This window comes from Bison bison, unplaced genomic scaffold (assembly GCF_000754665.1).
Source record: "Bison bison bison isolate TAMUID 2011002044 unplaced genomic scaffold, Bison_UMD1.0 scf7180017864170, whole genome shotgun sequence".
NCBI lineage: Eukaryota > Metazoa > Chordata > Mammalia > Artiodactyla > Bovidae > Bison > Bison bison.
In genome coordinates this window covers 1,803,416-1,815,784 of record NW_011494742.1, presented here as the reverse complement: position 1 = coordinate 1,815,784, position 12,369 = coordinate 1,803,416, and the positions used below count along the sequence as shown (strand labels likewise).

Genomic DNA, 12,369 nt, shown 5'->3' with positions numbered 1-12,369 from the left:
TTGGAACTGCTTAACAAGCAAATGGGAAACATTTGACAGACATGTGGTAGGCTGTTGGTAAATACTTGCCAAATAATTTATCAGTCTCTAGTCCTAATGGTATTTTTTTAAGACAGGTGGTCTTTGGTGAAAGAGAAAAAAGAACATTTCCCACTTCATTTTATAAACATGAAATGGAAGAAATGAATGTAGGTCAGAGGCTTAAAAATATGTCTCTTCTAGCTGGTAGGTGTGTGTATGTGTGTATTTTTATTTGTTTAAGGGAATTTTTTTTTAGCTTCTCCAAGTCTGGTAGTCGTGCTGCTTATGAAGTTATTGATTTGGAGGATGAGGCAGAAAAGGAGCTATAAGAGAGAGTGGCCAGACTGAGAACATGTCAGTCTGTGACCTTCTGGGAGGGAGGGAAGGCAGTGGGAGCCACTGGTGCTCAAGCAGGTCAGCTTTCGTGATCAAACTGCTCAATAGCCATTGATCAGCTGCAGTCCCCTGGCACAGCACAGGAGGTCTGGTTCAAGGCAGCACTGCATCATTATTGTGAGTAATTAGGGCTAATGCAGTGAAAGCTTCAATAAAGTTTGTTCAAAATGATATATAATTTGAAATAACTTCTATTGCCCTGTTCCAATAGTGATTGAATAACCACACCAGATAATGTGCACCTGAATAAGTTAGCCTGATTTTTCTGATCCTCTACACACTGAACTGATTTCTCAAGGAGATTATGGAATGTGTAGAGAGTACAGGATTTCACTACTAAAACATGCTCCCACACTTTGTATTTAGGATGAGACTATGTTATTAAGTAAATTACAAAGTTTGTAGGCACTTCATAAAACACCAAGAAAATAAATTTCTTTGGTTTCTACACCAAGAGTCCAGAGTAGTAGTGATGGAAAAACAAGCAAATAGGCAGACATTCCTTTCTTGTTCTCTCTCTCTCTCTCTCACACACACACACACACACACACACTGATAATCTCTCATCTTAAATTCAAATAGGAAAAAAGACATGTATCAAGGTTGCTGTCACCAAATCTCACCTGTTCAAGGTATAGACTTGTTAGAGATGACAGAGGGGCAATGGAGGGAGCATAGCTCTTAGTTTATAGTTTGTATCTGTTTTGTATCAAGGCTAATAAACTACTCTCTCAAACTGCATGATATGTCTTGTTTAGAACTATCAGAGTAAGTGAAAATATTTAAATTTCATAAGTCTATCAAATGTTTAGACATTTTGCTTCTAAAAGCAAAAGGATGAAATAATATCCAGGTGCAAATGCAAGAAGCAATGAACAGGAACTTCAGAATTGTAAAGTAATGTATTTGTTTTTTGTCATATGGGGAATCATGATCTGAAGCTCCTGATCAAAATAACAGGTCAATTCAGCCAAAAGTCTTGTCCTTCAAAAAGAACCAAAATAGAGCAAATATATGTGCAAGTTGATAGGATTTGGAACATCTAAGAGCCATAAGTATACAAACCAAAGAAGTCATCAAATTGTAAAATAAATTTCTCTAAGTCCAGATTAATCACTTAAAATATACAGGAGAAAAAGTTCAAAAAGATCTAGAGAAAATAAAGCTTTATTTAAAAAACATATCACTCAAATGTTCTAAAGGGCTACCTACCCACTGATGTTGAAGTAGCTCAGAATGAGCTCAGTAGCTCAGTAGCAAACAGACTCTGCCTAGCAAGCTCTACTGAACACTGAAGTCCTAAAAGAGCCCCTTCCCTTTGGCTCTAAACTGGACATCCTAGAAAAGCTGAGTTCTTGCTATGGCCAAAGCTGTCCAACTCAATGGACACAAGTTTGAGCAAACTCTAGGAAATAGGGAAGGACAGGGATGCCTGGAATGCTGCAGTCTATGGGGTCACAAAGAGTCGGACACAGCTTAGCGATTGAACAACACGGATGTAAACATCCCCAAGAAGCAGCATATTCTCCAGAATCTAGCCCCTGCCTTCTGCTCCAACCCCATTTGCCTGAAAATGTCAGCCAGCCCCAAACTCCTTTGGAATCCCCACTGTCAGAGTGTACTTTTCAAAAAACTAAAAACTCATGTCAAAGATTCATTCAGCTCTTTAATGAGGAAACCAACATGGTGATAAAACTGGTCCAGAAAGAATTAGAAATAGAAAATGGCATTGCAGGAATGTAGGCATTGGAGAAAGCATCCTCAGCAAGATTGCTCAGTGAATGTCCTAATGGGCAATAAAACCATAACCTCTGGGCTTATATTTCTACTGGAAAGAAATAATTTGCATATTTTCTGGGCAAAAGTCTACAAGTTAATATATTACCTGGCAGAATCTGAGCCTTTACTCAGCAGTGGATAGTGAATTCAATAAGGGTACATTTCCCTGGATAATTAATCATCCTTGGGCAGGCCTGTGAAATGACGCTAAGACTCCAAAAGGACATGCACCCTTCCATTTACCTTGTTTCTAAGTTTTGGCTCATTTTTCTTGACACCACTTGTGGGCTGTGCAACGCTCTAGCTGAACGCATGTGTTCTGCTTCTGATTGCCTGCACTGGAAGCTCAGTACTCCACTAAAGCAGTGTTCACGTCTGTGGACGGGGCAAAGCATGGTACCCAGCATAAAGGCTTATGGTGAGGAATAAATGAAGTAAGCCTTAAGCAAATCTTAGCAGAGTGCCTGACACATAGGAAGAGTTCAGCAAGTAAGTCTTATTGTCACTGCTACTATTGTTACTGTTAGAAACTCTTACTGTTATGACCTGTTTTCCACCCTGGAATGTTCCTATCTCCTTCACCCACTCCTCAAGCTGTTTGAATATTGAATTCATGATTATTCTTCAAGACTCATCGTAAGTGTCTTCAACTCTAAGAAGGCTTCCCTTACACCCACTTTGAGAATCACCCTACATGAGACACCACATCTTCTGTGCCCCATGGCTCCCTACAAGCCTGTTGATCATTGATCCCTACATTTAATGTGGTGTCTGTGTCATATTCTGCACTGTCCACTGCCCTATTGTCAGACCTTATTTGACTTTTTTAAAACTTATTTTTAATTGGAGGATAATCTCTTTACAATATTGTGCTAATTTTCTACCATACATCAACATGAATCAGCCATAGGTATACACGTGTCCCCTCCCTCTGCACCTTCCTCCTATCTCCCACCTCACCCCACCACATACATGTGGAATCTAGAACGATGATACTGATGAACCTATTTGCAGGGCAGCAACAGAGACGCAGGCATAGTGAACAGACTTGTGGACATAGTCGGGGAAGGCGAGGGATGGACCAATGAATTGAGTGAGTAGCGTGGAAACATATACATTCCCATATGTAAATCCAATAGCCAGTGGGAATTTGCTGTATGCCGCAGGGAGCCCAAACCCAGTACTCCTCATTCAACGTTGAAACCCCAGTATCTAGCTCTGAGGTGGCATGGGCAAACAATAGCTAATCATTAAATACTAGTCAAAATGAACTGGACAACTGTCTCCTGCACAAGACCATCTGTTGTACAAAAACACATACTCTAGCATAATATTTACTAGAGTTGAGAGGCATTGATTTGCTTTTATTTTCCATGTCAGCCCCAGAAACAGCAAATCATCCTGAGACTGTTCTGCAAAAGGAGCAACCTGAGAGGGACCTCTGGGGCTTCTAGAATCTTCTGTTCAGTAGTAGCAGACCAGCTTCTGGCTAGTCCACCAGGATATCCTCCAAGGAAGATTGTTTTCAAGTTAAAGATAAAAAACAGCCTAAATGGCATGGTATATTTGGTAAATGGGTATGTGCTTATACAGAGGAGGAGGAACTTGTACACATAAATGTTTTCCTTTACTCAGAAATCCTTTGGGGTTTTCAGGGTGAACTTCTCAGTGGAAAGCTGGAGTTTACACTGGCCTATGCTGATGCGTACTTAATTATTTTATATATACCATTCTTGAATTCTGCCCAAAGTATTGATTTCTGGAGGGCAGCAACCATTTCCTGTTTAAGATTTGTTCCATTCAATGAGTATTGAGTAACCCATGAATTTCCAGAACCTTGGGCTAAATGGGATGAAAACAAGAGAAAAAAGATCCAGGAACACTGCTATTAAGCAACATTTAATCATATTTGGGTGTCAAGAACCTCCTGCAGAGCTGGGTTACATAGTAGATACTCAGTAAACATGCCTGGACTGGATTTAACTAATTTTGCTCTCTCCAGAGCTGAAATTTTAGGAAAGACAGAGGGTTTAATGTCAGGTTGGAAAGTGCTATGCCTGTGAGAAGTTTAACTCAATTTATCTTCTCCGAATGCTTTGTACAGATTACACTCCCAACCACCTCTTGCTACAATCAGACCCTCTTAAAAACAGAATAATGATAATAATACAATTTATCATCTTCCTAGTGATAGTATCATTCACACCTTCATCGAAGCCCAGTGGGAGGTTTGGCTGTGAGGCATCACACACCAGGGGAGTCAGGTGCGATCATTGTAATAATGATCCCACGCTCAGAAATGCGGGAAAGAAAACCTCCCACACGTGAAGTGATTTCTATTAAGATACTCATTTTATACCAAATATTCAAACTCCTCTTTATAAACAGGAGAGAATGAAAGGACAGTCTTTCAGGGCAGATTTTATGTGGCCGAGAACAAAAGGGCACAAATATTTTACGATCAGTTTTGAGATGAAAGTGACATGCCTGCCTTATTCATTGGCTCTTTCCATTTCCAGAAGTCTAATTAGATTGTTAGTTTAATGGTAGTGAGATAATTTAGTGGCCACTGAAAGCAATTGTGTTAATGAGAAGGGGGGACAGTGCTTTTGGTTTCCTGTAATTAATGGAGAGTTTTTGAAAAACTTCTTGGTTCCAGTGAAGTTGGCATACTGAGCCCAGCTGTGAAGGGGGACAGGGTCTTTCCTGCTTATTGCTGCGGAAATGGCCTCAGGCAGCGTGGAAGAACTGTGTAATGACTGTCATTAAGAATGATCTTTAGTGGTCCAGGCAGACTGTAAGTCAGTCTAAGAGACTGAAGAAAGAGGTTTAGAGAGAATAAACAGGTGTGACAGAGAAAGAGACAGACAGACATAGAGAGAGGTACAACTCACCCGCAGCCCACTTCACTCTACCTTGGAGAGTCATTGTGATAATCCCAGAGCACCTCCCAGGGGGATTCCTTCTCCTACTTATACTGGAATTGACAAGACTGATTTAGAATAGACTAGAAGGGATTTCTGCAAACCCCTTCATGTTGCAGCTGAGGAAATTGAGCCCAGAGAAGTGAACTGAATTACAAATATTACCTGCTAGAAATTAGGAAACCTGGACTCTTTCTGGCTACCACACAGATGTAAAGTTAAAACTGGATTTGAAATTCAAGGACCAGTGTTATTGCATAGCCTGCAGTACTTAATTTCCTTAGGTGAGTAACAGTCTAAGACTTCTGAGTCTCAGTTTCCTCATCAGTGAGATAGGAAAAATAATTTCTGCTTTTTAGGCAGTGATGAGAAAGAAATGAAATAGCAGATAAAAACACCAATCACATACTCAAAACAATATATTACTGTCTTATGACCCCTCTCATGTCAAAAATGAAGTCATGTCATGCTATGATTTAATCATGTAAGTCATAATTTAGTCATGTTATGACTCAGATCATAACACCCATTAACTATCTTTAGAAGTTTTATCCTCACTGCATGCATGCGTGCTCAGTTGCTTCAGTCGTGTCTGACTCTGGACTGCAGCCCACCAGGCTCCTTTGTCCATGGGGATTCTCTAGGCAAGAATACTAAAGTGGGTTGTCATGCCATCCTGCAGGGCATCTTCACAACACAGGGATTGAACCTGAGTCTCTTATGTCTCTTGAATTGGCCGGTGGGCTCTTTACCACTAGCACCACCTGGGAAGCCCCTTTATTCTCACTACCTCCTCCAAATACTCTTACTTCATGCCACCTGTTAAGGGCTTCATATTAAGCGCATCTTACTGAAACTTCTAGGTTTTGTTACAAATTGTCAAATATTTTTTAAGTACCTGCCACAATGATACATGCAAGTGAATACTGGCCCTTGCCCTAGGGAAACGTTCACACTATTTGGGAAGACCTGACTCTAAAACATGAAATGGCCAAATAATATTTTTAAATTAATAGATTGAATAACAGTCTCAGATACTAACAGAGCTATCATTTAGCAACTAATAAATCATTAGTTTCCAGTTGAATGGCACTAAGGGAGTTTGGAGGACACTGAGATAATCTGGGGAGAGAAGAGTTGAGATGGCCCTCAAAGGATGGATCAAATTAAATAAGTAGACAGAAGCAGAAAAGACAGGTTTACAGCATCTCTAAGATAGACGTGTATGTAGAAATAATGACAGATAAGGCTGGAAGAAAGGTTTGGGGTCAGAACCTGGAGTCCTTGAAATTCTAGAATGAGTCATGGTGATTCTTCTGAAGGACAATGATAGCAAAATAAAGTCACGGGCCAATAGCTGTCTGCAGTTGTATTTCAATTGACCTACACAGGTTTATACATTTTTTAAAAAGTTAATTTGTAGATTTTCAACATCAGGTTTACATAATAATCAGAGTTCTGGTTTTTTGGAAACCAGATTATCTGATAAATTTGGACTCAGATTCCTACCTGACAACAATGGTTGATACAGAATAACATTTGTCCCATTGGATGGGCCATATTCTCATTATTTTCACATGTGCTCCTCTATTTACCCCCACCTTCTTTCATAATCCTGGTCAACCTCCCTCATTATATTGGCTGTCTGGCTCCCTATACAGAACCCTTAAAGGCATGTGACCTTGAGACAGCAACAGGATCAAAGCAATGTGAAGAAGACCTAGTCTAGCAGAAGTAGAACAGGTGATCTACTTGTTCTACTTGATCTACTTGTGATCTAGAACACAGTAATACCTGTGTTATTTAACTGTGAAATTTGGGAGCTGGAAAAGCCCTTTGAAACTGGGAAAACCAGGGAAACCCAGGATTTCTCCTAGTCCCGTTCCTTGTCTTCTTTGCTTTCTTAGTAGGGAAATATGGTATGAAACTCACTTTGAAATAGGGCAGCCCTTGCTTGAATCCATGACTTATGTGTCCTTTGGAGCAATTATTTATTCTCTTAGGTCTGAGTTTTCACCTCTGTTCAATAGAGATAGTAATGTCTTCACTTGGTTGTGATCACAATTAAATGAGGAAATACGTGAAATACTGCAGACTGCACTGTGGGTTCTCCAGAAATGTTCATTTATCCCCCTTTCCTATAGTTTCGTATGAGAGCAGAGGTGATACAGTCCACTTACCTTTTATGGTCTATGGTATGACACAAAGAGTAATTGCTACAAAAACAATCATTGAGTAAATTAATGATTTTTTTAAAAAGCATACATACACCCCACTACACCCCCAGCAAAGAATAGAATTTCTTTTTCTCCTCTCTTCCCCACCCAAGACTCCTAAAATGTGACATCTGTTATTTTAATGTCCCTTGTAAGTAATGTTGTTAGTTTGCTTTATGAGGTCTACTTTTCAAAGAGACACAAGGAGAGAACTTAGCTGCTTACCATCTCTCTCAGAGTTCTTCACCAGTTCAAGAATCCTCTTCCCTAGGAATTGTTCTGTGTTTCCTTGAAATTTCTTTAAATTAAGAGAAACCAGATAGCCTTCATACAACAATAAGGAAACGTGAATCTGTGCTACCAATGGGCAATTTCAAAGGACAGTGAGAAGGTACTGACGGAGGGAATTTCAACTCTTCAGTGTTCCCAGCGATGTCTGTGAACACCCTGTGTGGCCTGGACCCAGGGCTTGCCCCATAAAGATGACAGAGCTCAGAACAAAAGAGAGTACACCTGATACTACCTTTAAATTCAGCAGGGGATCAGACCAGCCTCAAGCAGTGTTCCTGGGTTGTTGGGAATAGTTTCAGTGCTCAGAAACACTCCTCCAAGGGATTTTCTTGCCCTCCAATACCTGAAGATATTTTGAGAGGACTTTCATTATTTTGAAATTCAGTTTTTTGTCAGTGCCTTTTAGGTACAATCCTGGTCTTTGTCTTGTGCAAGTTGCTAGAGTTAAGTGATTTGGGCTTTACATATGGAAAGTTCATTTTGTTGTGTAATTAATGAGAAGCAGACTTTGGGAAGCTGATGATCCAGGCCCTTATTTATATGAGAGCATATGTCTGTGTTTTGTTTATGACTCACTCTCTTACTCCACGCATTGTAACTTGGGTTTGTTTACACTAACTTTTCCTAGAATCCAAGCCACATGGTATATGAGCCAATAATTTATGGTCTCTCAAAGGAAAAGATGATGAATGAGTGTTTTCCTGTTAAATTGTCAAATCTTAAATTGAGGAAGAAATATTTGCTGCCTTGTGTCTATCCAAGCTTTTATTTGGAAAAAAAAAAAAAAAAGCGATAATAACAACAAACCCAACCTATTGATTTAGTGCTCAGAACTTAAATGTATAGATAATTTGCCAAAAGAGCTATGACCACTCCCCCACAATAAACCATAATTCTGATCCAGATGTTCAGCCATGAGAAGACCTTTCATCTCCCCACCCATCCTCTGTCTCTGTCACTCTCATTTCTGGTGTTACATAATCAATATATAACATGTACTTGTCTCCTTTTTCCAAGGGACCATAGTTTTCATTAATCAGTGGACTTAAATGTTCAAGCTTGTTTTCTTAATGGCACTTAATAAATTCTAAACTTGTTTCTTTCATCGAAGCTTCGCTTCTCCTATGAGGTGGTTTGGAGTTCAGCCTGTATTTCATAGTACTTCAGTGCTTTTGATCGTAGCTTGGATACTCCAACAGCTAATGGTGCTCTGAGGAGAGCAGTGAACAGCTGAAATATGTGAGGATCTAGTTTAATTTACAGTGATTTGGATCACCTTCAATGAGTCCTTTTCTATTTTACACACAGATTTTACAAAATAGATGGTAAGTGTTGGTTTAGGTTGGAGCACATGGATTGTCCATTTCAAGTAAGTGAGCTGAGCTCTGTGCTAGGACCTCACCTAAGAGAGCTGGAACTGAGTGCCCAGCACAGCACCTGGCACAGAGTGAGCTCAGTCCCTGTTTGTTCTAAGAATAAATAAGAATGGCTAAGACATGGTCCTCGTGCCTTACGAAAAAACAATTTAAAAGAAGAGATAAGTGCAGAGTAATCCCATCATCTTAAAACAGGACACACTTTGTGAAGTGCCATCAGAGAGACATAAGCAATGTACAGGACCAGAAAGATTAACACTGAAATGAGAGTCCTTTTTGGCTTTTAGGGAGAGGACTTCATTTGAATGAATTCCAGCAGAAACTGGAAAGCCCTGGAACCACAACTAGCATTGTTTTGTTTTGTTTTTGTCTTTTCTTTTCCCACTAGGGCTGGAGAATTGCCTCTGGATAAAAGAAAAATGTAAGACTTCTCTTTTCCCTCTCCAACATGAGATGCAATATCCTTTCTGGCAGAAATAATAGAGTTGGGCATACACCTGTGGGCTACGCAAAGTTATTGTTTCTGTGGTACACCCTTCATTTACTAACCAGACACAAACATATGTGAAAGTCTAAAGCAATGGGTATAAATTGTTTGCTGGTTTTATGAAGAATTTAGGGATATTTCGTTGTGTAAGGTGACATCTTTTCTGGAAAAACTTCAATAAAGAGAAAAATAGTAGCATGCATTTGAGTCACACGAATCATGCTCAGAAGGGGTTAAAGCAAAAGTTGACATGTGGGTATTCAGATTCTCTGGAAACTTCACAAACCTGGGCCCTCTCTGAGAAAACACAAATAAGATTCCAGACTTTCACAATAGATTAAAACCAGTAAAATTAAATTTTGCAGATTTAAATAGAAGACTTGCATTTAAGCTCAAAAACCAATTCCATGTAGCAATGGCCAAGTTTGGTGGCCAAACTTATGAAAGTGTTTAAGAGAGTTAATTGAGCTTCCATTTAATGTGAACCAACCATGTGATGTTGCTGGAAAAAAAAAAAAAAAAAGGAGGCTTTTTGGTTGTTTGTTTTTATGTAGTTCACATTAAGTGTAGTGCCATATGCATTCATCACTTCATACTTGGAAAATCAGTTCCATCCTCGGCAACAAAATTTAAGGTGAGATTTGTCAGATGATTAAATCTCCAGTGGAGGGTAATCAAAATGGAATATAGTTTAGAATTAATTTCATATGCACATAGATGAAGGAATTGAGGACATTTTACCTAGAACAGAGAAGACTTGGAGGTATATAGCTATTTTTACAGAATCATATTTATTCCGAAGTAAATGTCCTGCCAAGGAATTGAGAGATTTGTCTGAAGGCACACAGTACTGAGGGGTGAAAAATCAAGATGAGCACTTCATTCTCCAAATGTCCTGGTCAATATGTTTTCTATCAGATTGTAAACAAAAGTCTGAGTTTTAAGTAAACTCAAATGCAATTATTAAGACCAAATAGAAAACAAAACATGAATACCAACCATTTGATGTAATTCTTAAAGTTCTAGCATAGTCAATAAGGATTTATTTCATCCAAGCCTAAATATTAAAAATGTGAAAATTTTCATAAGATCATGTCTGTTACATTATTCTTTGTTCTTCCTTGTTTTTCTATTTTCTTTTTCAAAACTTACAAGAGAGAAAGAAAGTCTCTCGTGATCACTTATGAACACATATCTACAATAGCTGAAGTATTATATAAGTGATGGTATTTACAGTTAAGAATACTGCTATGCCACATTTGAGAGGAAAGAAAAGAGAAATAAAGAGCCCTTTGAGAGGTTGCAGCTACCCCCGCCGCGTGACCACCTGGCATGCTGTGAGACTCAACAGATGTAGCGTCAAACTTTTTGGCATTAACTGCACTTCTATCCAGCCTCTCACGTTGTCTAGTCAGTCTGCTGGGGCTTGAGCCGCATGCAACATACAAAAACCAAAGTTGATTGAACACAGAGTCAGGCTAAATGGCTCTAGTATTCCTCAGCTAATGAGTGCCGCCACTCTCAGTTCACTCCTCACCAAGCCACTCTGACTCTATTAAGTATCACTCTCAGAAAAACTCCCGGACTTAAAATTCTTCTGTAGATTCATCCTGGGCAATTCCTGCTAATAATATGCACAGTTCACTTTGAGGTTGATATAGTTGCCCCTATTTCTTGTTTTCTGGTCTCTGAGCTCATTCCCTTCATCAAGCTTTCTCAGGCCTGCTAAAGTCCTGGTTCCCTTTCTCAGAGATTCTCTGAGCAACCTGGCAGTGTTCTTGCTTGGCTTAGTCTCTCTCTGGAGGCTAGTCACCACCGCCTTTATCTGTCCAAAACTGCAGGTGGTTTGTCCAAAACCCAGGCTCATGAAAGGACTGGCATTTTAACCCCATGGTCAGAAAAGTCAAGGATTCTGAAAACCTAGGAACCAGGACCTCAGAACTGCCTTTCCAAAACATGGAGGTCAGCATCAAATCCCACTCCAGAGGCTCTCCATGAATGAAACACTCTTTTGACTGTCTTGGAATTGCATGCCATTCAATTCAAGGTGCTCTAGGGAATATGCAGATTAATGATGTTAGGCTTTGGTTTCTAGGGCTTAGAAGCTGAAACAATCCAACAGGAAATATTAATCAAGCATCTACTATGAGAAAGGAACTATTGTTCTCTTCATTATGAGGGGTACAAAGAAGAACACATGCTGTCTTCAAGAAGCTTTAATGACTTCTTAAGCTATGGATTCATAGAAAGTTAAATTCCTCTAGGATTAAATACTCAGTAAATAAAGTCTTCGGGAGCCTAGAAAAACAAAGGAAAACTTTTTAAGCAGTTCAAATTTTTGATCATGAGGTGATATCAGTAAAATAATTTTGAACATTATCCCCATGTAAATACATATGTGCAATTTTAAAATGTAAATTTGAAAAGTTGAGACAAAGCTGAAATAAATAATATTCTCAAAATAAATTGAAATTTCATTTAACTGTATTATTAGTGAAACAAAAATATTTTCTCTGTCATCAAAATTTTATACTAATTTTAATATTTTTAATAATGTTTCAGAGAGAACCAAGTGATTGCATTTGAATACTTCTTTTTGAAAATCTTGGGTTTTAACACTTGTGACTAAGCAATTTGAAGATTTCATTTCAAATCCAGTTTGTTTCAGTACTTGACAGTAGACGTTATAGGTTAAAATGGTATTTCATATAAACATAGGTCCAAAAGGAGAAAGTGCCTCATTTTGAATCATAGCACTGTTTTTTTCAATCCCATCCATCAACTAAGCAAGGGTTTTTGTTGTTGTTGAAATTAGACTAACCAACTCCCTTTATTAACAGTCAGATGGTCTTGCATATCAAAAGGCATTGCGTTTTTTA

General features: G+C 38.9%; 1 protein-coding gene across 1 annotated transcript in view; it reads left to right on the top strand.

Annotated features, from left to right (window-relative positions):
* Positions 1 to 12,369, top strand: part of SETBP1 (SET binding protein 1) — a gene marked incomplete at its 3' end in the record, with an annotated part of 386,054 nt that overhangs the window by 365,606 nt on the left and 8,079 nt on the right. The window contains exon 5 of the mRNA XM_010842038.1: positions 9,392 to 9,424. Coding sequence (XP_010840340.1) covers positions 9,392 to 9,424 — 33 coding nt within the window. The remainder of the gene's footprint in view (positions 1 to 9,391; positions 9,425 to 12,369) is intronic.